This window comes from Aotus nancymaae, unplaced genomic scaffold, assembly GCF_030222135.1.
Source record: "Aotus nancymaae isolate 86718 unplaced genomic scaffold, 86718_ANA_hifiasm-v0.15.2.pri h1tg000059l, whole genome shotgun sequence".
In the NCBI taxonomy this organism is placed as follows: domain Eukaryota; kingdom Metazoa; phylum Chordata; class Mammalia; order Primates; family Aotidae; genus Aotus; species Aotus nancymaae.
In genome coordinates, this window is record NW_026988473.1 from 61,793,567 (window position 1) to 61,818,702 (window position 25,136).

The following is a 25,136-nucleotide window of genomic DNA, read 5'->3' on the forward strand; positions in this document are numbered from 1 at the left end:
AAAAAAAAGAAAGAAGATCAGTGAGCTATAAGACAATGTCAGTTTCCTAATGCATGTGTAATTAAAGTCGCCAAAGGGCCACAGAGCCAGAGAAATATTTAAAGAAATAATAGTGGCTGGGTGAGGTGGCTCACACCTGTAATCCAAGCACTTTGGGAGGCTGAAGCGGGCAGCAGATAAGTTGAGCTCAGGAGTTTGAGACCAGCCTGGGCAACATGGCAAAACCCCATCTCTACTAAAAATACAAACATTAGCTGGGAGTGGTGGCGAGCACCTACAGTCCCAGCTACTCAGGAGCCTGAAGCATGAGAACTGCCTGAACTCAGGAGGCAGGGGTTGCAGCGAGCCGAGATCATGCCACTGCACTCCAGCCTGGTGAAACTCTGTCCCCTACTCCCCCCAAAAAAAAGAGAAAGAAAGAATAATAGCAAAAAAAAAAAATTTCCAACTGTGATGAAAACTGTAAACCATTGATTCAAGAAGCTCAACAAACTCTAAGCAAAAGAAACATCACATGAACTATACCCAGGCATATCATACCCAGGCATATCATAATCAAATTGCTTAAAACCAGTGATAAAGAGAAATCTTAAAAGCAGCTTGTGATAAAGACACATTATATACAGAGGAAGATAAAAATGCCAGCAGATTTCTCAACATAGAAAACGTGGAGCAATATCTTTAAAAGACTGGTAGAGGCCACGCACAGTGGCTCATGCCTGCAATCTCAACATTTTAAGAGGCCAAGGCAAAAGTATCACTTGAGCCCAGGAGTTCAAGACTATTTTGTGCAGTATAGGGAGGCCCTGTCTCTACAAAAAATTAAAAAATTAGCCAGGCATGGTGGCACATTCTTGTGGTCCCAGCTACTCAGGAGGCTGAGGTGGGAGGACTGCTCGGGCCCAGGAAGTCAAGGCTTCAGCGAGCCGTGATCTCACCTGCACTCCAGCCTAGGTGACAGAGTGAGACCCTGTCTCAAAAACTAAAAGACTCTTGGGAAAAAACTTTTTATTAATCTAGAATTTCATTCCCACAAAAATATCTTTCTATATTTATTTTATTGATTTTTTTTTTGAGACAGAGTTTCACTCTGTTGCTTGCCCGGGCCAGAGTGCATTGGTGCAATCTCAGTACTCACCGCAACCTCTGACTCCTGGGTTCAAGTGATTCATGTACCTGAGCCTCTCTAGTAGCTGAGATTACAGGCACATGCCACCATACACAGCTATTTTTTTGTATTTTTAGTAGAGACAGTGTCTCACCATGTTGACCAGGCTGGTCTTGAACTCCTGGCCTCAAGTGATCCTCCAGCCTCAGCTTCCCAAAGTGCTGGGATCACAGGTGTGAGCCACCATGCCTGGCCCAAAATATCTTTCAAAAATGAAGGTGAAATAAAATATTCATCAATCATATAATGGCTTTGGAGTCAATAACTAGGTTTAAGTCTTGCCTCTGTCTCTTCCTAGCCGGGTGAGTGACATCATGTTATTATTATTAAAATCAATTTTAATTACCAATCATTAAGAGCTTATTATAAATAGGTGATGTATTATACCAAGTGCTTTATATACATACAACCTCATTTAACTCTCACAACTCAGAAAGATAGCAATTATCATCCCTGTTTTATAAAAATGCTGGAATTTAAATACAGATTGACTAAACCCAAATCCCTTGCTCTTAACCACTGTCTCATACTACCTGGATCTCAGCCTCTTTTGTTTGTAAAATAAAAATCATAGTAAGTATTTCCCAGAGTTAGTGTGTGGACTAAATGAAACAATACATGTATATCACCCAGTACAATGCCTGAGACATAGCAGTCACTCAATAGAAGAGTGCTATTGCTATTATACACTCATACTTACCATACATCTCATCTTCCAACCCATGAACAAAAGCTCCACAAGCTCCCGACTCAATCAAGTTCACAGCCCCAGTATCTACTTCTTCCTTGGGAGCATCATCTCCCCACTTCCTGCCACTGGAAAACTCCCCTGAACTGTAAAGTTCCTTGGCACGCTCATGTGCAGTACGTTTCCTCTGCAGAGGACAACAACAATTACCAATTACAGGCGGTTCATAAAGGAACACTAAGATGCACCCTGAGAACATGGGAAGGCAAAAAACAAAACTGCTCTTTGAGAGTGTCGTTTTTAAAAATTATCAGTAGTTCATACAAGAGAAATGCAAATTCAATTTAAAATGTAACCAAAGGCTAGCTGGTCTATAATAGCCAAAAGTACCTAATTAAAGAGAATAAAGATAGCTAAAGAATGTGTTAAGAAAATGGGTTATGTTTGCTGTGGCAGCAACATAGGAAAGAGATAGCCAGATAGACTTAAATGGCAGTGCCCTTCCAAACACCATCTTGGGTAGACAATACATTGACTCTAAGAAAACAATTATCTTCAGCTGGGCACAGTGGCTCACGAGGTCAGAAGTTCAAGACCAGCCTGGCCAAGATGGTGAAACCTCATCTCTCCTAAAAATACAAAAATTAGCTGGGCATGGTGGCAGGCACCTGTAATCCCTGCTACTCGGGAGGCTGAGGCAGGAGAATTGCTTGAACCCAGGCAGTAGAGGTTGCAGTGAGCTGAGATCACGGCACTGCACTCCAGCCTGGGCGACAGAGTGAGACTCCATCTCAAAAAACAAAATAAAAAACAAAAACAATTATCTTCAGTCCCAGTGAAAGTATTTTTCTATTTGGCAACATTGCATTCTATTTCAGCTACAGTACAGTCACTAAATAGTAAACTCACTTTACACAAAAATTGCCTAAGGTAGAATATACTGGTTGGTGAAAAGTAAATATCCAGTCTACTTGACAGTTATGTTTCTCATCACAAATGAATGACCTGGCACTCCGCTTTATATATCAGCCTCTCATGAAACCCCATCTCTAGAAAAACTACAAAAAAAATTGGCAGGGTGTGGTGGTACACATCTGTAATCCTAGCTACTCAGGAGGCCAAGGTGAGAGGATGACTTGAGCCCAGGAAGCAGAGGTTGCAGTGAACCAAGATCACGCCACTGCACTCCAGCCTGGGCGACAGAGCGAGACTCTGTCTCAAACAAAACTAAGCTAAACTAAAAAAAAAAAAAAAAAAAAAAAACACATGCACAAGAAAAAGAGCTGAGAGACATATACCAAAATGACCAAAGTCATTATATTAGGGTAGCAAACATATGGGTAAATCGTTTTCCTTTCCCTTATCAAAAATTCTACAACTCTATAATATCACTTTCATAATTTCAAAATTGAGGTACTGACAATGAATGTACATATTATTTTTTTTCAGACTCAAATCTGGTTCTGCTAACCAGGTTAGTGAACCATCACAATCAAAGCTTAAGGGCATTTCCCAAGAGGCATTTGGGGTCGGGTACAATGGTTCATATCTATAATCCCAGTACTTTGGGAGGCAGAGGCAGGAGTATTGCCTGGGCTCAGGAGTTCAAGACCAGTATGGGCAACACAGCAAGACCTCATCTCTACTAAAGATAAAAAAAATTAGCTGGCTATGGTGGGGCATGCCTGTAGTCCCGACTACTCAGGAGGGATGAGGTGGGAGGAATGCTTGAGCCCAGGAGATCAAAGCTACAGTGAGCTATGACTGTACCATTGAATTCCAGCCTGGGCAATAGAGTTGTGACCCTCTCTCAAAAAAAAAAAAAAAAAAAGGAAGAAAAAAAGGCTCAGAGTGGAGGGTATTTTGTTACTGTTTGGAGAAAGGCTTTACTCACTCTTTCATGGGAACTCCTGCTAAAAAGGAGTCGAAAAATGTCATACCATCTCACAAAATGAGGATAGGTCTTTGTAGTTCCTAACAAATAGAAAATTAATCCTTTTGAGTTTTCTAGGGTTTTTTGTTTGTTTGTTTGTTTGTTTGTTTAGTTTATGAAACAGAGTTCCATTCTGTTGCCCAGGCTGGGGTGCAGTGGTACGATCTTGGCTCACTGCAACCTCCAGCCTCCAGTGTTCAAGCAATTCTTTGCCTCAACCACCCAAGTAGCTGAGACTAGAGGCACAGGCCACCACACCCAGCTAATTTTTGTATTTTTAGTTGAAATGGGGTTTTACCATGTTGGTCACAGTTTTCTTGAACCCTCAACCTCAGGTGATCTGCCTGCCTCAGCCTCTGAAGGTGCTGGGATTACAGGTGTGAGCCACTGCACCTGGCTTAAAAAATTAATCTTGCCTCTGTTTTGTAAACTATAACCTGTGCAAAGTATTTCTTTAATAATACAAAATTTAATGAAGTCACTTGTTATTTGGTTCAATTTACTAAGATCTTAAATTAAAATGTAATATAGTAATCATACATTAATTTAACAAATGTTGCCAAATTAAATCAACACAACTCAGCATACTGCCCCTCCATATTGATTACAGAAACCCAGTTTAAACAACAAAGTATAGAAGGTACCCTCAGATCTGACATCAGCTTCTTGTCAAGGGTCTGCTCCAAGAAATGAGAACTGACTTGCTCCATAGAGCCCTATAAAAAGAAAGAATCCAGATCACATAAAACAACATTTATGATTTGAACATTATCTTAAAATTCAAAGTTTGCAGTGCATAAAGATAATATTATTCATGACAGTAAAGATGCTATGAGTTCTGGGCCAGGCGCAGTAGCTCACGCCTGTAATCCCAGCACTTTGGGAGGCTGAGGCCAGTGGATCACCTGAAGTCGGGAGTTCAAGACCAGCCTGATCAACATGGAGAAGCTCCGTCTCTACTAAAAATACAAAATTAGCCAGGCATTGTGGCACATGCCTGTAATCCCAGCTACTCGTGAGGCTGAGGGAGGAGAATCACTTGAACCAGGAGGCAGAGGTGGTGGTGAGCTGAGATCGCACCACTACACTCCAGCCTAGGCAACAAGAGCAAAACTCAATCAAAAAAAAAAAAAAAAGATGCTATGGGTTCTGAATCATCAGGAAAATAAAAATATTACCAGCAGCTAACACCTATATAGAGCTTACTATGCGTCATGTACTATTTTAAGGGCTTTAGACACATATTAACTTATTTAAATCTTCACTATAACCCTGCAAAGTAAATACTATTGTTAGTCCCATTTCATATATGGAGAAAAGAAGACACAAAAAAATTAAGTAACACATTGACGGTCACAAAGAGAGTAAAATCCAGAGCTGGGAGATAAACCCAGGCCCCAAAATCCTTTCCCTTAACAACTACTCTCCACTCCTTTTCATTCTTCTTTCCATTCATCTATTCATTCATTCATGCATTCAATTAAACAAATATTTAGGAACCATTCAATTACATGTCTACAGCTACCAGGAACAAGAATACAAAAATAAAAAGACATTAACTCTACCCTCAACAACCTCACAGAGTAGTAATGGAAACTGACAAGAAAAGAGATAACAATATGGTATGAAATGCTATAATACACATCTATGAATGATGCCGTGGGAATGGAGAGAACAAGCGGTATTAAGGTACAAGCAGAGAGAGGTCTACCTGCAGAACTGGAAATCACAGGGCAAATGCCAAATGGGAAATATTAACTGGTTTTACAAATGGAACATAAGATAGGGGTACTGAAAATAAGGCAGTATAGACAGCATAATAAAGAACCTTATTCGTCATAGTAAGGGGTTTGCCTTATAAATAATTATTACATAACCCCTATTAAACACCTAATGAGCTCAACAATGTATAAAATATTTTACTTATATTTTTCAAATTTATTCTTCCCAATAATCCCATATACCTCTCATCCCTATTTTCTAGATGAGAACTGAGGCTGAGATTACGTGACTTATTCAAGTAAGAGAGAACACAGATTTATATTTCATACAGCCCATCTTGCAACCATATGACTAATGGACCATAAGGAATCAAAATGAAAGCAAAAAGACCAGTTTTAGAAGCTACTGGAGCAGGTCCTAGACATTAAGAAATTTATCTGAGATTTTCTCTAATTCCCAAGTTAATAAACACGGAAATGCTTGTGAAAGCTCAGATCTTTTCTCTAACCACATTTTCCGCAGGAAATTATGTGTTCTTGGGGAATGTCCCTACTCACCTTTCCTATGATTCCACGAAAATAACTGCTATACTATTTTGACTACAGTAGTTTCAAAACCACTTTTTCTTTTGTTACATGGATCTGAGCCAATGTCATATCTAACATCCATTTTTTATATATTTTAAAAATCATAACTGAAGAGAATATTTAATTTCAATTAAAATGTAATTAAATTTTAATAAATTCCCAGGCAGAAGAGCACCATCAATCTTAACACCGCTGCTTTGGCTGGCGCAGTGGATTGCTCAGATTTCGGCGCTGGGAATCAACAAGTTGGATGTCCACTCAGAGACCTTATTAGAAAGTCAGTAATTAATTACAAAGACGACAGATGGATAAATTAATAATGAAAGGAAGAAACCAGCCTAAAAAGGTAGAGAATACTCAAAATCAGAATGCCTCTCCCTCTACAGGGGATCACAGTTCCTCATCAGCAACGGAACAAGGCCTGATGGAGAACGAGTGCGTTCCATTAACAGAAGTAGGCTTCAGAAGGTGGATGATAAGAAACTTTTGTGAATTAAAAGAACTTGTTCTAACCCAATGCAAAGAAACTAAGAACTTTGAAAAAAGGTTTGACGAAATGCTAACGAGAATAGACAATTTAGAGAGGAATATAAGTGAATTAATGGAGCTGAAAAACAATACGAGAACTTCGCGAGGTAAGCACAAGTTTTAACAGTCGAATTGATCAAGCAGAAGAAAGGATATCAGAGGTCGAAGACCAACTTAATGAAATAAAACGAGAAGACAAGATTAGAGAAAAAAGGATAAAAAGGAATGAGCAAAGTCTCCAAGAAATATGGGACTATGTGAAAAGACCTAATCTACGTTTGATAGGTGTACCTGAATGTGATGAAGAGAATGAATCCAAGTTGGAAAATACTCTTCAGGATATTATTCAGGAAAACTTTCCCAACCTAGTAAGGCAAGACAATATTCAACTCCAGGTAATACAGAGAACACCACAAAGATATTCCTCAAGAAGACCAACCCCAAGGCACATAATCGTCAGATTCATTAGGGTTGAAATGAAGGAGAAAATACTAAGGGCAGCCAGAGAGAAAGGTCAGGTTACTCACAAAGGGAAGCCTATCAGACTTACAGCAGATCTCTCAGCAGAAACCCTAAAAGCCAGAAAAGAGTGGGGGCCGATATTCAACATCCTTAAAGAAAAGAACTTTCAACCCAAATTTCATATCCAGCCAAATTAAGCTTCACAAGAGAAGGAAAAATAAAATCTTTCACGAACAAGCAAGTACTTAGAGATTTCACCACCACCAGGCCTGCTTTACAAGAGCTTCTGAAAGAAGCACTACACATATAAAGGAACAACCAGTATCAGCCTTTCCAAAAATCTATCAAAAAGTAAAGAACATTAACATAATGAAGAATTTACATCAACTAATGGGCAAAACAGCCAGCTAGCATCAAATGGCAGTATATTAAACTAACATATATTATTATTATTAATTTTAAATTTAAATCGACTACATCCCCCAACCAAAAGATACAGACAGGAAAAAGCCAAAACCCATCGGTATGCTGCATCCAGACCCATCTCAAATGCAACGATACACAAAGACTCAAAACAAAGGGACGGAGGAAGATTTAACAACCAAACGGAGAGCAAAAATAAATAAATAAAAAGCAGGAGTTGCAATTCTTGCCTCTGATAAAATAGACTTTAAAGCAACAAAGATCAAAAGAGGCAAAGAAGGACATTACATAATGGTAAAAGGATCAATGCAACAAGAAGAGCTAACGATCCTAAATATACACGCATCCAATACAGGAGCACCCAGATATATAAGACAAGTTCTTAATGACTTATAAAGAGACTTAGACTCCCACACAATAATAGTGGGAGACTGTAACATCACATTGTCAATACTAGACAGATCAACGAGACAGAAAATTAACAAGGATATCTAGGACTTGAACTCAGACCTGGAACAAGTAAACTTAATAAACATTTATAGAACTCTCCATTTCACATACATAAAACATACATTCTTATCAGTATCATATCACACCTATTCTAAAAGTGACTATATAATTGGAAGCAAATCACTCATCAGTAATTGCATAGTATTTCATAGGTTTAAATGAAATACTGGTTGGCTGCTTGTTATTTTCTTCCCTTATTACTTCCTGTCTCCATTGTTAAGCACAATTATTGGCATAAAAGAGGTTTTCAATTCCCATTTTTAGACTGCATTCTAGCCTAGGCAATAAAGCAATACTCCTGTTCTCTCTCCCTCTTTCTCTTACTTTTTCTTCCTCTCTTTCATTCTTTTTTTTTTCTTTCTTCAAAAAAAAAAAAAAAGTAACACACTGACATAAACCATTAAGCTATTTAAAGAATGTCTGCTTCCCTACCCAACCCCATTCTTATGTTGAAATCCAAAAAAAAAAAAAAATTAATAAAAATGTTAATAAAATCTAACTAATTTTAATAAAATTTAATTTTAATAGAGAATATTTAAGACCTCACAATCAGATAGAGGTTAAATAATCCAGGCTTGAATACATTCACTTCTGTATGATCTTAGGCTAACTTTCCTAAACCCCAACTTCTGTGATGTCCTATTACTACACAGCCAAAAGTCAAATAGAAGACATGTTAGATCCAGCAATCCCACTTCTAGGTATTTGCCCAAAAGTTCTGAAATCAGTTTGTCCAAGAGATCGTCACTCCCATGTTCATTGCAGCACTATATATTAACAGCAACAGATAAATGGATAAAGGAAATGCAGTATACATATACATAATGGAGTATTACCCAGCCTTTAAAAAAGATGGAAATTCTATCATTTGCAACATGAATGGAAGTGGAGAACACTGTGCTTAGTGAAATAAGCCAGGCACAAAAAGATACTGCGTGTTCTCACTTGTACGTAGAATCTAAAACAATGGAACTCATAAAAGCAGAGAGTAGAATGGCGGTTACAGAGGCTGGTGAGGGTGGTGGGTGCAAAGAATAGGCAGATGAGAGTCAAAAAGTATAAAATCTCCAACAGGAGGAACATGGTTTTTTTAGTTCTAATGCACAGCATGGTGAATATAGAGTATGGTATATTTCACAACTGCTAAGAGAATAAATTTCAAATGTTCTTGCCACAAAGTGTCAAGTATTTGAGGTGAATACGTTAACTACATCGATTTAACTATTCCACGTTGTATTTGTGGGCCATCGCATCACTTTACGCTTACATGTTCATTAAATATTATTACTTTCTATTCCATTTAAAGATCAAAACATCAAAGATCAATAAAAAGCAACTTTTTGTTAGCCAATGAAAAATGCAGTAACCAATACTTAGAATGTACTAAGATAGAAAGGGCTACCTCACTAGTGTCTGAGACTAATACATTTCTTTTTTTTTTTTTTTTTTTTGAGATAGAGTTTCGCTCTTGTTACCCAGGCTGCAGTGCAATGGCGCAATCTTGGCTCACCGCAACCTCTGCCTCCTGGGTTCAAGCAATTCTCCTGCCTCAGCCTCCAGAGTAGCTGGGACTACAGGCGCTTGCCACCATGCCCAGCTAATTTTTTGTATTTTTAGTAAAGACGGCGTTTCACCATGTTGACCAGGATGGTCTCGATCTCTTAACCTCGTGATCCACCCGCCTCGGCCTCCCAAAGTGCTGGGATTATAGGCGTGAGCCACCGCGCCCGGCCAAGGCTAACACATTTCTATCACCATAGTTACTTTCGCAAACCTGGTTTCCTTCGCTTCTGCCACATCACGCAGAGCTAGTAATCAGGTTTGCACCTAACATCCATTTTTTAAATCCAAACAACAATTTTATAAATAAGAACTATAAATGTTTAAGATCTCCTAAATCTCTCTCTAGTTTTATCACCAGTATTAGCTGTTGGCTTTTTCCCACTAGAATAAAAGTTTTCATGACTTCACAGTAAGTTGCTTCATGCATAATTCCCAGTGCCCTCCTCCAGTGCCCTCAGCTGAGCACTCTGCCAATACAGCAGCACAGAGGGAGTACGATACAAATTTGTGCCTCAAAAAATTAAATACAATTACTTGAAATAAATTTTCAACATCACCTAAGAATAGGTGAGGCTTTCCATTTTAAGTTCACAAACACAAAGAGCCCTACAGCATAGTAATCCACTTGAAAAATGGTGAGATCTCTATTACTGCAGGCCCAGCGGAAATGGAGAAGGGATGGATTGAGGGGATGTCAAGAAGGAAGAACTGATATGAGTTGGTGATTCAATGGATGTGAGACAGAAAAAATATGCCCAAATTCCTCTGGTTCAAAACTTAGCAGATGACAGTATAATTTATGAAAACATAGAGAAACAGATTTGGACCAAAAAGATAATGAGTTAGTTCATCATAAAGTACGCCTCATCCATCAGAAAAAGTTACATTGTGGTATACTTTAACCAAGACAAATATGTTTAGATTAAAACGGGATCTCTCCAGCTGTACTACTAGCACTACTTAACAACCTAAATTTAGGTAGTTAATGCTGTGAAAACCTTACTTAGCACTGAGAAAACTATTTCATTAGAGAGCCTTATTAAATGGATACAAAATTTAGATACAAGATACTTAATTATCAAACCTGCTTTAAGAGGAAAAACTGCTCAATTAGTATAAATAACATAAGTCTACGAAACTAGGTGGTAAATACATCATACCAAAAACTGCCACTAACTAGGAATATCTGCATTTACTCTGGGAAAGACCAGTCTTGGGCAGACTACTCAGGAGGCTGAGGTGGAAGGATCACTTGAGCCGGGCAGGTCAACGCTGCAGTGAGCCATGATTGCGCCACTGCACTCCCGCCTGAACAACAGAGTAAGACCTTGTCTTAAGAAAAGAAAAAGAAATTCTGGGGATTTCTTTCAGGAATTTCTTTCAGGAAAATTCAGGTCACACTACCTCATCTGTAGTTTCTCAAAATATTTGTAAAAACTTAACAAGCAATGTGTTCATTTAAAAAAAAAGTATTATTGGCTGTGTATAGTGGGTCACATCTATAATCCCAGTCTTTTTTTTTTGGGACAGAGTCTCACTCTTGTCACCAGGCTTGAGTGCAGTGGTGTGATCTCGGCTCACTGAAACCTCCACCTCCCGGTTTCAAGCAATTCTCCTGCCTCAGTCTCCTGAGTAGCTGGGATTACAGGCACGCGCCACCACACCCAGCTAATTTTTCTATTTTTAGTAAAGACAGGGTTTCACCATGTTGGCCAGGATGGTCTCAATCTCCTGACCTCGTGATCTGCCTGCCTTGGCCTCCCAAAGTGTTGGGATTACAGATGTGAGCCACCATGCCTGGGCTATAATCCCAGTCTTTTGGGAGGCTGAGGCAGGAGGATTGCTTGAGGCCAGGAGTTTGAGACCAACCTGGGCCACACAGGTCCCATTTCTACAGAAAAGAAAATACATACATACTTTAACCATATGAGGAGAAAGAAAAAAAAAAAGAAAATATATACATATGTACATACATACATACATAAAAAATATAACTTACCAATAGTTTTGCTGCCTGAACACGAACCACCCAAGAGCCATCACTGACCATGTGACAAATTTTTCCAAACGCATCATCAACTAAGCGAATTTCTTCATTAGAAGAAGGGATTGGGACAATGCTAAATTAAAAGAAAAGAAATGGAATCACTTAGAACAAAACATGAGCCTAAAGCTGCAGGCTCAGGGCAGGCACAGTGGCTCACACCTATAATCCTAGGACTTTGGGAGGCCCAGGTAGGTAGACTGCTTGAGCCCAAGAGTTTGAGACAAGCCTAAGCAACATGGCAAAACTTCATCTCTACAAAAAAATACAAAAATTAGCCAGGCATGGTGGCATGTGCCAATAGACCCAGCTATCTGGGAAGCTAAGATGGGAGGATCACTTTAGTTCTGGAGGTGAAGGCTTCAGTGAGCTGAGATCACGCCACTGCACTCCAGCCAGAGTGACAGAGCAAGACCCTGTATCAAAAATAAATACAGTCCAAGCACCGAGGCTCACGCCTGTAATCCCAGCACTTTGGGAGGCAGAGGCAGGCAGATCACTTGAGGTCAGGAGTTCGAGACCAACATTGCCAACGTGGTGAAACCCCGTCTCCACTAAAAATACAAAAATTAGCTGGGTATGGTGACACATGTCTGTAATCCCAGCTACTCGGGAGGCTGAGGCAGAGGCAAGAGATCGCTTGAACCCGGAAGGCGGAGGTTGCAGTGATCCAAGATTGTGCCACTGCGCTCCAACCTGGGCAAAAGAGATAGACTCTGTCTCAAAAATAATAACAATAATAATAAACAAATAAATACGTAAGTAAGGCTGTAGGCTCAATAAATGGAACAGTCAATGAAGATGACACACATGAAGATGATAACTGAATAGTTCAAATCTTAGAATGATTAAATACATTTCAGAATAAACAAATCACTCTGGGAGTACAAACCAACTGTTTCAGTTGCATTACAAATTATCCTTTTTTTTTTTTTTTTTTTGAGACAAGGTCTCACTTCCATCACCCAGGCTGGAGTGCAGTGGCGTGATGACTGCTCACTGCAGCCTCAACTTCCTGGGCTCAGGTGATCCCCCCAGTTCACTCTTCTGAGTAGCTGGGACTACAAGAGCATGCCACCACACTCAGCTAATTTTTTATATTTTAAGCAAAGATGGTTCACCATGTTGCCCAGGCTGATCTCAAACTCCTGAGCTCAAGCAATCCATCCGCCTCAGCCTCCCAAAGTGCTAAGATTACAAGGGTGAGTCACTGTACCCAGCTGCAAATTTTCCATGTATTGAATAAAAGTGTGTAAGCCACCAAAGTTTCAGCCAGGCGTGGTGGCTCATGCCCGTAATCCCAGCACTTTGGGAGGCTGAGGCAGGCAGATTATCTGAAGCCAGGAGTTTGAGACCAGCCTTGTCAACATGGTAAAACTTTATCTCTACTAAAAATACAAAAACTGAGCCAGGTACGGTGGTGTATGCCTGTAATCCCAGCTACCTGGGAGGCTGAGGCATGAGAATTGCTTGAACCCAGGAGGTAGACATTACAGGAAGCTGAGATCACATCATTGCACTCCAGCCTGGGCCACAGAGCAAGACCCTGCCTTAAAAAAAAAAAGAAAAAAAGTGCTTAACCCACCAAAGGTTCAAAGGTTTATGAAGTTATCAAAAACTAGCTACCAAGGAATATTTTATATCCTTAAGTTTATTATCTCCTATGACTAAACTTCTTTTATTTTATTTTATTTTATTTTTTTTTTTTTTTTTGAGACGGAGTTTCACTCGTTACCCAGGCTGGAGTGCAATGGCGCGATCTCGGCTCACCGCAACCTCCGCCTCCTGGGTTCAGGCAATTCTCCTGCCTCAGCCTCCTGAGTAGCTGGGATTACAGGCACGCGCCACCATGCCCAGCTAAGTTTTTGTATTAGTAGAGACGGGGTTTCACCATGTTGACCAGGATGGTCTCGATCTCTTGACCTCGTGATCCACCCGCCTCGGCCTCCCAAAGTGCTGGGATTACAGGCTTGAGCCACCGCGCCCGGCCAACTTCTTTTATTTTTGAGAGAAAGAGAGAATGTATGTTTTGCTCTGTCACCCAGACTGGAGTGCAGTGGTGCAATCTCGGCTCACTGCAATTTCCACCGCCCAGGTTCAAGCAATTCTCCTGCCTCAGTTTCCCTACTAACTGGGATTAGAGGTGTGTGCCAGGACACTTGGCTAATTTTTGTATTTTTAGTAGAGATGAGGCTTCACCATGTTGGCCAGGCTGGTCTCAAACTCCTGACCTCAGGTCATCCGCCCGCCTCAGCCTCCCAAAGTGCTAGGATTACAGGTATGAGCCACCGCACTCATTCTGAACTCCTGTAAATACAGTAAATCTCAAAATAAATCAATATAAAACTTCCTTATCAATGCAGTCCTAAAAGAAGAGACAATTTCCAGTTAGCCTTTTTCTTTGTATGTATCTAAGTCCTAAAACACCACAAATGGAGACTACTCCTATAGATTTATTAATTCATTCTGGTTTTCAAATTGTGGCAGCTTAATGAAGAGGAAAAAAACACCTCTTTTTCCTATACAAGGAAAAACAAAACATTATATAAATATTTATAAATAAATACGATACAAATATTTATAAATATTAAATTTTATAGAATATAAAATATAATAATATTGCCTATCCTCCTCAAAGAATCACCATGAGAATTAATAATTTACTTGCTCTGAAAATATTTTTTGTTTTTGTTTTGTTTTGTTTGAAACGAAGTCTGGCTCTGTTGCCCAGGCTGAAGTGCAGTGGCATGATTTCAGCTCACTACAACCTCCCCTCCCAGGTTCAAACAATTAGCCTGCCTCAGCCTCCTGAGTAGCTGGGATTACAGGCATGCGCCACCATGGCTGGCTAATTTTTGTATTTTTAGTAGAGACGGGTTTCACCATGTCGGCCAGGCTGGTCTCAAACACCCGTACTAGTGATCCACTGGCCTCAGCCTCCCAAAGTGATGGGATTACAGGTGTGAGCCACTGCGCCTGGCGTGAAAATATTTTTAATCAGGAAAAGAGTACATAAGAGATCATTATCCTCAAACTTATCTGGTATCTTTATCTGGCATTTGGTCCAAAACAAACTAAAATGGGTCTGAAACAATTTTAAAGATTTTTTTTTAAAGCAATGAAAAGCATTTAAGAAAGATATTCCAATTTCTTCACTTATGGATGAGAAGGTTAGGACCAAAGAAGTGAAGTATCTTTCCAAGGGCGTGCAGAAAGTTCCTATAAGAGATGAAAAATGAGGACCAGGCAATCTGATTTTCAGGGCTTGTGCTTTTCCCTTACTCCCGGGACATTGCCTTTCAAAAGTCTAACCAACATTTCTTTCCTAGAAGTGGGCTTTTTGCATGGTGAGAGGAGAGGAAAATGGCTTCGCAATCAACAAAAGCCAGCTTACACCCACACTGACCTTTCAGGATACAGCTGACTGACAACCCAGATAAGCTGGACTGCAGCACTGCGCACTTGTTCATAGTCATCAGAGAGCAATTTACAGGCCTGCAAAGAATTCCAAAGGTCTATTAGTTCTGTGTCCTCTCAGGTAATGTTTAAACTATTTTCAAAGTGAAGATAGGGTGGTTGGTTAAGTATACCCAGTAAAATACTTTTGTATGGTTTTAACTTCTTGTTTTGCCCAACAATGAATCTTGGTCTCTGTTAGCTGCTCCAGCTGAATTCTGACTGGGCCTACCCTATGTCTCAAAGGAGAACCACAGACCGACAGCATAAAAACATCTAGAAGAGCATCAAACCCATCAAAGCATGCTGGGAGCCCACAGGCTCAAATATCAAATACAGGTTTTTCCTCCACCTGTAAAAACCAAAGCACACACTTCTGTTTACTTTGGTCTGAAATCATTGGCCTCTGTTTCAATCTACTCACTCTTTCTGGGTAGCCCCACATTCTCTAAATACTGATGGCTCCAAACACCTACCTTTAGCTCTGACTTCTTCTGAGCTTCAGACCTTCATAACTACTTATGGCTGGAATTCTCTTCATGGATGAAGAAAATTTCATCATCAAACTTTTATACTCAACATACCCAAACCTGAACTCATTAAGGAACCAAATTCTGCCTTATATCTTAAATCCTACACTATCAATCTATCCTTACTCCCTTGAGGCTCTCATTATTGCTTGCCTAGATTACTAATAGAGTCTTATACCACCAAACATCTGAATCAGCCAACTAACTTTACTTCCTCTGAATCCTTATTATCCAACTTTCCTTTAATTATTTGGCTTCCCACATAGTTTTCCTATAGAAAAAGAAGGCGATGGTCACACCACAAGCATTCTGGACCTATTCTACTTCGGTAGAGGAATAAACTTGGTTTACACATCTGTGATAGGGGCTTGGCTAATTATCTTCTTCCCATGAGAGATAAAGTCACTCTTAGCAGACTAACAAAACCTAATCTCTGAACATAGATTTAGATTGCCTGTTACCAGATTCAGTCAATTATTCTCCAAGAGAAATATAACCTTGTAAGGCCTTTTGGTTAGGCCGTCGATCAGCTTTTCCACAACTTCATTATGCCTTTCTTTACCACTACTACTGCATTCATGTGACATCTTTTTATATAACCCCATGGTCTTGGTCACCCTTCTCCAGACACACTCCAGTTTGTCAAGTATGGTGCCCAGAAATAACTTTATGTATGGCCCAACCAAACAGAGATCAGCAAGACTAACATGTTCCTTATTCTAAATACTACACTTTTCTTCAGGTACTCTCATACTCATACTGACCTTTGTAAATCCTCCTAAAGGTCCTTTTCACAAGTACTAGGGCTATTTAATTATATAACCTCCATTCTCTTCCTGAAAACTATGTTTTGAATATGATTTCACATTCATCCCAATCAACACTGCCATTATTAACCAGCGAAGTCCTTATGTTTTCAAAGAGAACCAGTGTGCCACCCTCCCAGCTTCATGATACCTCCTCCCCTTCCAGACAGTAATCATTTAAGGTACCTGATTATAAATTGTTTGGTGTAATTTCAATCCTCTTTCATGGAGCTGCAACTAGATAATAAGTATATAGTTTACTTGGGAGGAAAACAGCAATATTTCCAATGTCTCACCACAATCTCATATATTTTCCTCTATTATATCAGGCTAACATAGTTCCATTTAGCTGAAATCAGTGCTACAAAAATAAGAAACCTGGTTGCTTTTCAATAGAAGCACTCAAGCATTTCATAAATCTAACCCATGGACTGCCCCAAGAATTTACTAGAAAAACATGAAATAATGACATGAAGGCTTAAGAAAAAATGATTAATACCACCTCCCCCTATTATAATATCATACCAAGTCATATCCCTCCCTACCAAAGGAATTATAACAGGTTCATGTTGTACTTTCCATGTTTCATAAATACACATGAAAGTTATCAAGGAAAGCCAAAAAAAAAAAAAAAAAAAAGCACACTTGTATACAGGAATGTTTGTCACTGAGTTCTGTGAGGCCACCACCAATACCTTCCTGGAAGTATATGCTGAATTCACAATGTATCCAAAGCAGCACTAGCTATAAACTTAAAAAACAAAAATGAACACTAGCTCCAACTAGTTTCCATAATCATGTTTACCATGGCTTTTATAGCTGCTGTTCTGACACGTGGGTCTTGGTCACTGAAGTAATCCCCTATAATCTTCTGGACATCTCTGGCAGCTAGGCCTTCTGCATCTTTTGTGACAGTTTTCTCCAAAGAACCAAGATTGCCAAGTAACTGCAGGCACTTATTTCTTACACCATGAGACGTATCTGTCAGATGCTATTAAAAAAAAAAAAAAAGAAAAGAAAGAAAAAGAACATAATTAAGATATCTTAACAAAGACAAAACCAGAAACAAAAGCACTGCATCAACCTTAGGGGTGATTTCAAGCCCTACATTCTTAAAGACTGTCTACCATCATGTTACTTACGTGTCTTCTCAAAAAAACATGAGTCCTTAGAAAATAAAAGTCCTAGTTTTTCATCTTTGGTATTCCCAATAGCTAGCACTTTGCCATGTACAGAGTAGGTACTTTAAAATTTGTCCGTGAATTGCATTTTACTTGCTTTCAAATTTTAAAACTAGACAAAAACGCATAAATTTTTAAGACTTTTTTTTTGAGACGGAGGCACGCTCTGTTGCCCAGGCTGGAGTGCAGTGGCATGATCTCAGCTCACTGCAACCTCCACTCCCTGGGTTCAAACAATTATCCTACCTCTGCCTCCTGAGTAGCCTGGGTTACAGGCGCGTGCCACCACACCCAGCTAATTTTGTATTTTTTAGTAGATACGGGGTTTCAGCATGTCGTTCAGGCTGGTCTCAAACTCCTAACCTCGTGATCCGCCCACCTCAGCCTCTCAAAGCACTGGGATTATAGGCGTGAGCCACCGCGTCCAGCCATTTTTAAAACTTTTAATACCTATGAAGTGCATTTTACTTGCTTTCAAATTTTAAAACAAGACAAAAATGTATAAATTTTTAAAACTTTTAATATCCACAGAAATATGCAAAAATCTTGTGTATAGCTCAAAAATTTTCATAAGTACACGTATATAACAAGCACCCAGATTAAATCGTATATAACCAACACTCCAGAAACACCCCTTATTCCTCCACCCAGCAACTACATCACCACACCCACCACCACCAAAAATAGCTATTATCCTGACTTCTAACACACAGGTTCATTTGTTTATTTTTGTACTTTATGAACTCAAATATCTGGCTTCTGTGGCTTAATATTATGTTTTTTTTTTTTGTTTTTTTTTTTAATGAATGAGAGGTTCTTATGTTGCCCAGGTTGGTTGGCCTCGAACGCAGAGCCTCGCCTCCTCAAGCGCCAGGACAACTGGCATGAGCCACCGCGGCCCCCAATATTACGTTTTTAAGATTTATGCATGGTATGGCAGATAGCAATGGTTCATTTATTCTTGTTACTTATACAGTATTCATTTGTAAATACACAAATATCTATTCAGCCTTTCTGTTGATGAATATTTAAGTTATTCCCAGTCTTTGGCTATTTTGAATAATGCTATTGTGATTATTCTTGTATGTGGCTTTTGGTATGCATGTTCACATTTTTGTTGGATATACAGGTAGAAGTAGAATTGCTAGGTAACAAGACATGCTTCAGCTTGAGAAGATACTGCCAGTTGGGCACAGTAGCTCATCCCTACAATCCCAGCACTTTGGGAGGCCAAAGCAGGAGGATCGCTTGACCACAGGAGTTCAAGACTGGCCTGGGCAAATGGTGGAAACCTGTCTCTACCAAAAAACATAAAAATCAGCTGGGTGTGGTGACACACACGCTTATAGTCCCAGCTACCCAGGAGGCTAAGGTAGGAGGATCCTTTGAGCTCAGGAGGTGGAGGTTGCAGTGAACCATGATCACGCCACTGCACTAGAACCTTGGTGACAGAGTAAGACCCTGCCTCAAAAAAAGAAGATACTGCCAAATAGTTTTCCATAATGGCTGTACTAATTTACACTTTCACCAGTGCTGCATAAGTGTTCTAGATGTGCCACATCATTGTCAACATTTAGTACTTTCAATATTTTTTATGTTAGCACTTCTCACCAAGAATTTTAATAAATTATCTGTTTTCCTCCTGCATTACCCTAGTCCAATACTACTAAAACAAGCTATTTGCTAATACAGTAACAGAAAGTAAAAATACTTCGAAAAAATGAGGCTGTACATGAGGTAATAAAAATGGTATGGAACTCTGGATTTCAAATTTTTTTACTAGCACCCAAAGTAAAAAACATATATAATATTGCAACATAGTACATAAAAGCACACATACAGAAAGTTTAACAAAACAGTATTTACCTTACAGCTTACGATTTACTCTGATATTTGTATTTTATTTTGTTTTTCAATAAACAACAATCACATCTCATGAAATTGGTTGCATTACCTACTAAAGGATCATGATTCTCAGGGTGAGTCACTAGTATGGAGAAAAGTGAATCGGACTTGGCCAGCTGGGGCAACACAGTGAGATCCCCTCTTTTTTAAAAAACTTATAGCCAGGTGTGATGGTATGCATGTGTAATCCCAGCTACTCAAGAGGTTGAGGCCAGAGAATTGCTTGAACCCAGGAGACAGAGGTTTCAGTGAGCCAAGATTGCACCACTGCATTCCAGCCTAAGCAACAGAGCAAGACTCTGTCTCAAAAAAAAAAAAAAAAAATCCTCCCAAAAAACAAAATAAATGAAATATTTATATTTAGTATAAAAACATCATTTCTCATGTCTAAACCGTTGACTTCAGCTGTTACAAATACTTTGATTTTCAAGCAACAAACTACATCCTTCTAGCTTCTGTTAACCAGGCAACAATAATGCACAATCAATGTAACTGCACAATGAACCTTAGCCCAAAAGAGAGTCTCAGGCTTTCAAGGCAACAATTACAATTTTATGATGTCCTTTCCCTACAGGTCACTTCTTGCATCAAGTCAACATCATTTAGAATTAACTGCTTTTCTTTACAGTTGGATAAAAATTTATTAATTAAAAAAAAGAACTGCTAAGTGTGTGCAGAAGCTATTTTGGTGTTCACTTTGTCAGGCCATTAAAGTGCCATCATTTTTATATTAATGGAGCAAGTAAGCACCCACATCTCCAATAATAAGACCAATTTGTGTCAAAAATAAAAATAAAATAAACCAATTAGTTCACAATTTTGCTATATATCAAAAAAATGGTTCTGCTTATCAACAAAATCTGAGAATAAAGTTGAGTAAGACAAAAATAACACATTGATCCATTCAGCACTGATATGGATTTTTTTTTTCTTTTGAGATAGGGGTCTCACTCTGTCACTCAGGCTGGAGTGCAGTATTGCAATCAGGGTTCACTGAAACCTTGGCCTAACAAGCTCAAGAGATCCTTCCACCTCAGTCTCTTGAGTAGCTGGAACCACAGGTGCATGCCATCATACCTGGCTAATTTTTAAAATTTTTGTAGAAATGGAATGTTGCCATCTCAGCACTTTGGGAGGCCAAAGCAAGTGGACCGCGTGAGGTCAGGAGTTTGAGACCAGCCTGACCAACAGAGTGAAAGCCCATCTCTACTAAAATTACAAAAACTTAGCTGGGCGTGGTGGTGGGCGCCTGTAATCCTAGCTACTAGAGAGGCTGAGGCAGGAGAATCGCTTGAACCCAGGAGGCAGAGGTTGCAGTGAGCCGAGATCCCACTATTGCACTCCAGCCTGGACAATAAAAGTGAAACTCCACCTCAAAAAAAAGAAATGAGATATTGCCATATTGCCCAGACTGGTCTCAAACTCTTGGGCTCAGGTAATCCTTGATATGGATGGTTTTTAAGGACAGATAATAATTTGGTGTCTTCTGTATACAGATTCTAATGGATATCCTCTTTTAACAAGAACTTTGTTCTCCCAGAAAAATCTTTACAAATAGGAAAGAAAGCAGATGACCCTCAATTTCAGTTGTGCAAATGCTACACAAGAAAAGTGCATTCATTTCCTGGCCAAGTCTTTGAGCTAAGTTTATTAATCTCTCAAATTAAGATTTGAGACAAATGATTAAGGAGAGGATAAATGAGAACTTTAAATAATACCCAAAAGCATGACTTCATTCTTTTTTTTTTTTTTTTTTTTAAAGACAGAGTCTCACTCTGTCACCAGGCGTCAGGCTGGAGTGCAGTGGCGCGACCTCGGCTCACTGCAACCTCCGCCTCCCGGGTTCAAGCAATTCTCTTGCCTCAGCCTCCCGAGTAGCTGGGGCTACAGGCGCGCGCCACCACGCCCAGCTAATTTTTTTGTATTTTTAGTAGAGACGTGGTTTCACCATGTTGGCCAGGATGGTCTTGATCTCTTGACCTCGTGATTCGCCCGCCTTGGCCTCCCAAAGTGCTCGGATTACAGGCATGAGCCACCACACTCGGCCATGATTTTTTCTTACTGTGATACAAAGAATACAACAGAATAACATCTTTATTTAAAAATTATTATAAAGAGACAACTTCAAAAAGTAATGAGAGGATTGTACTATAATATAGTGAATAAAACAAGAGATGAATGGAAGGAAGGAGGGAGGAAAGAGGGAAGGGAGAAGGATAGAGGTAGGGAGGGAAAGTAGGAAGGGTTAGGGAAGGAGGGAGGGGAGGCAAGCTCTCTTTATGGTAATGAAGTCAGGCAAGATTTAGTAACAGTTGCTAAAATGATAGGTAACGTTTGATGAAGAAGAGTATATTTACATAATCTCAAAGTATCTCTCCACAAATTCTGTATTTTTGATTTTAATGTTTTATTATTATAGTCATAATTATATACATTTATAGGATAAAATGTGATACTTTAATATATGTATGCAATGTAGAATTATTAAGTAAAGCTAATTAACATATATCCATCAACTATCATTTTTTGTGGTAAGACATTTGAAACATTTACTTAGGTTTTTTTGTTTTTTAAGAAACAAGGCCTTCAGCTGGTGATACTCTATAAAAAAACAAACAGCCAGGCCCGGTGGCTCACGCCTGTAATCTCAGCACTTTGGGAGGCCGAGACAGGAGGATCACCTGAGGTCAGGAGTTCAAGACCAGCCTGGCCAACTTGGTGAAACCCCGTCTTTTAAACAAACAAACAAACAAAAGAGACAAGGTCTTCCTCTGTCACCCAGACTGGAGTGTAGAAGCACGATCATAGCTCACATAGCCTGCAACTCCTGGGTTCAAGCAACCCTCTTGATTCAGCCTGAGACTACAGGTGCACACCACCACACCCAGGTGCTTCTTTCCCCAGCATTTTAAGTTGGAAGGTTAGGTTACTGATTTTAGATCCTTATTCTTTTTTTTACTACAGGCATTTAACAACAATAAACTTCTCTAAGCACTGCTTCAGCTGCATCATCTTCAATTTTATTCATCTCAAAGTATTTTCTAGTTTCCCTTTTGATTTATTGACTCATTAGTTACACAGAAGTACGTTGTTTAATTTCCACGTCTGTGGGTTTCCTAAATTTCTTTCTGTTAACTGATTTTTAATTTCATCCCATTGTGGTCAAAAAGCATACTTTGTATCTTTTCTATATAAAGAGTAAATATTTGTATATAAATTATATCTAAATTACAAAAAAAAAAGCTTTCAGGCACATTGTATGATAAAATCATAAACCAAAATGGCCATTTGGCAATAGAAACAGTGGTTGTAGTTATGAATCACAGATAGCCTTCATTATTGTAGTCTGAAAAAGCTTGTGACAGATCTGCCACTGCAAAACAGTTTAAATTTTTACCCTATTAAGAACCTCTATAAACCACAAGCTCCTTATGCTTAACTGGCAAAGGACATTAAAAGTTCATTCCCGGCTTGCTGTGAAGTGGGCAAGCGGCAGACATGGCACCCTCCAGGAGTCTTGCAGTTCCCCTGGCAGTCCTGGTACTGTTGCTTTGGGGGTCCTGCCTGGACCCACAGGCAGCAGAGCAACGTTCACCTGATCATGGACGAGAACTGGAGAGAGCTGCTGGAGACTGGATGATAGGATTATGCCCAGTGGTGCCCTGCTTGTCAAAATCTTCAACCAAAATGGGAAAGTTCTGCTGAATGGGGAGAAGATCTTGAGGTTAATGTTGCGAAAGTAGATGTCACAGAGCAGCCAGGACTGAGTGGACACTTTATCGTAACTGCTCTTCCTACTATTTATCATTGTAAAGATGGTGAATTTAGGCACTATCAGGGTCCAAGGACTAAGAAGGACTTCATAAACTTCGTAAGTGATAAAGAGTGGGAGAGTATTGAGCTGGTTTCATCATGGTTTGGTCCAGGCTCTGTTCTGATGAGCAGTATGTCAGCACTCTTTCAGCTATCTATGAGGATCAGGACTTGCGATAACTACTTTATTAAAGACCTTGGATTGCCAGTATGGGGATCATATACTGTTTGTGCTTTAGCAACTCTGCTTTCCGGACTGTTATTAGGACTCTGTATGATATTTGTAGCAGATTGCCTTTGTCCTTCAAAAGGCACAGACCACAGCCATACCCTTCAAAAAAATTATTATCAGAATCTGTGCAACCTTTGAAAAAAGTGGAGGAGGAACAAGAAGCGGATGAAGAAGATGTTTCAGAAGAAGAAGCTGAACATAAAGAAGGAACAAACAAAGACTTTCCACAAATGCCATAAGACAATGCTCTCTGGGTCCATCATTGGCCACAGATAAATCCTAAATGAATTTTATAGTTACCTTATGATTTTACTAAAAACAGAAGATTGATCATTTCCTTTGGTTTGAAGTGAACTGTGACTTGCTTGTATATTGCAGGGTTCAGTCTAGATTGTTTTTAAATTGAAGAGTCCACACTCAGAACATAAAAGCACTAGGTATACAAGTTTGAAATATGATTTAAGCGCAGTATGGCGGTTTAAATAGTTCTCTAATTTTTGAAAAATCATGCCAAGCGATAAGATTTCTGTATATTTGTTTAATAACAACCTGTTTCAAGTCTGAGTTTTGAAAATTTACATTTCCCAACTATTGCATTAGTAAGGTATTTAAGATTATAGAAGGCCGGGTACGGTGGCTAAAGCCTGTAATCCCAGCACTTTGGGAGGTCAAGGTGGGCGGATCATGAGGTCAAGAGATCGAGACCATCCTGCCCAACATGGTGAAACCCCGTCTCTACTAAAAATACAAAAAAATTAGCTGGGTGTGGTGGCACACGCTTGTAGTCCCAGCTACTGAGGAGGCTGACGCAGGAGAACTGCTTGAAAACCGGAGGTGGAGGTTGCAGTGAGCTGAGGTCATGCCACTGCACTCCACCCTGGCGCCTGGTGACAGAGTAAGACTCTGTCTCCAAAAAAAAAAAAAAAAAAAAAAAAAGATTATAGAAGATTATTGTAGAGAAAAATATTTCTCATTTGATATAATTTTTTTTTTTTTTTTTTGAGACGGAGTTTCGCTCTTGTTACCCAGGCTTGGAGTGCAATGGCGCGATCTCGGGTCACTGCAACCTCTGCCTCCTGGGTTCAGGCAATTCTCCTGCCTCAGCCTCCTGTGTATCTGGGATTACAGGCACGCACCACCATGCCCAGCTAATTTTTTGTATTTTTAGTAGAGACGGGGTTTCACCATGTTGACCAGGATGGTCTCGATCTCTTGACCTCGTGATCCACCCGCCTCGGCCTCCCAAAGTGCTGGGATTACAGGCGTGAGCCACCGCGCCCGGCCATTTGATATAATTTTTCTTGGTTTCACTATGTGGAAAAAAAAGAAGATATTTCCCATAAATGGGAATGTTGCCCATTGTCTCAAGAAATGTGTATTTCAGTGATAATTCTGTGGTTTTTTTTTAAGAGATGTATTCTAAAATTTTGTTGTATTTTTAGGTTATGCAACTAATAAAAACTACCTTACATTAATTAATTAATGTTTTCTACACATGTTAATACAGGATACACTACTGATTTAGGAAGTTTTTAAGTTCATGGTATTCTCTTGATTCCAATAGAGGTTTTCTCTTGTATTTTTC

At 39.4% G+C, this 25,136-nt stretch overlaps 1 protein-coding gene, 1 non-coding gene and 1 pseudogene across 7 annotated transcripts in view; 1 reads left to right on the forward strand and 2 right to left on the reverse strand.

The window, feature by feature from the left end:
- Positions 1–25,136, reverse strand: part of INTS4 (integrator complex subunit 4) — a 122,451-nt gene that overhangs the window by 73,071 nt on the left and 24,244 nt on the right. For all 6 annotated transcript variants that reach the window (XM_021671820.2, XM_021671817.2, XM_021671821.2 and 3 more), the window contains 6 exons: positions 17,226–17,411; positions 16,607–16,657; positions 15,035–15,123; positions 11,584–11,704; positions 4,434–4,505; positions 1,869–2,043 (listed from right to left, as the gene is read on the reverse strand). In XM_021671820.2, coding sequence (XP_021527495.2) covers positions 1,869–2,043; positions 4,434–4,505; positions 11,584–11,704; positions 15,035–15,123; positions 16,607–16,657; positions 17,226–17,411 — 694 coding nt within the window. The remainder of the gene's footprint in view (positions 1–1,868; positions 2,044–4,433; positions 4,506–11,583; positions 11,705–15,034; positions 15,124–16,606; positions 16,658–17,225; positions 17,412–25,136) is intronic.
- Positions 9,714–9,848, reverse strand: LOC135270306 (small nucleolar RNA SNORA66). Its single transcript, XR_010338466.1, has one exon. It is a non-coding gene; the product is annotated as a small nucleolar RNA SNORA66 (small nucleolar RNA).
- LOC105728983 (thioredoxin-related transmembrane protein 1-like) lies at positions 23,005–23,834 on the forward strand (annotated as a pseudogene).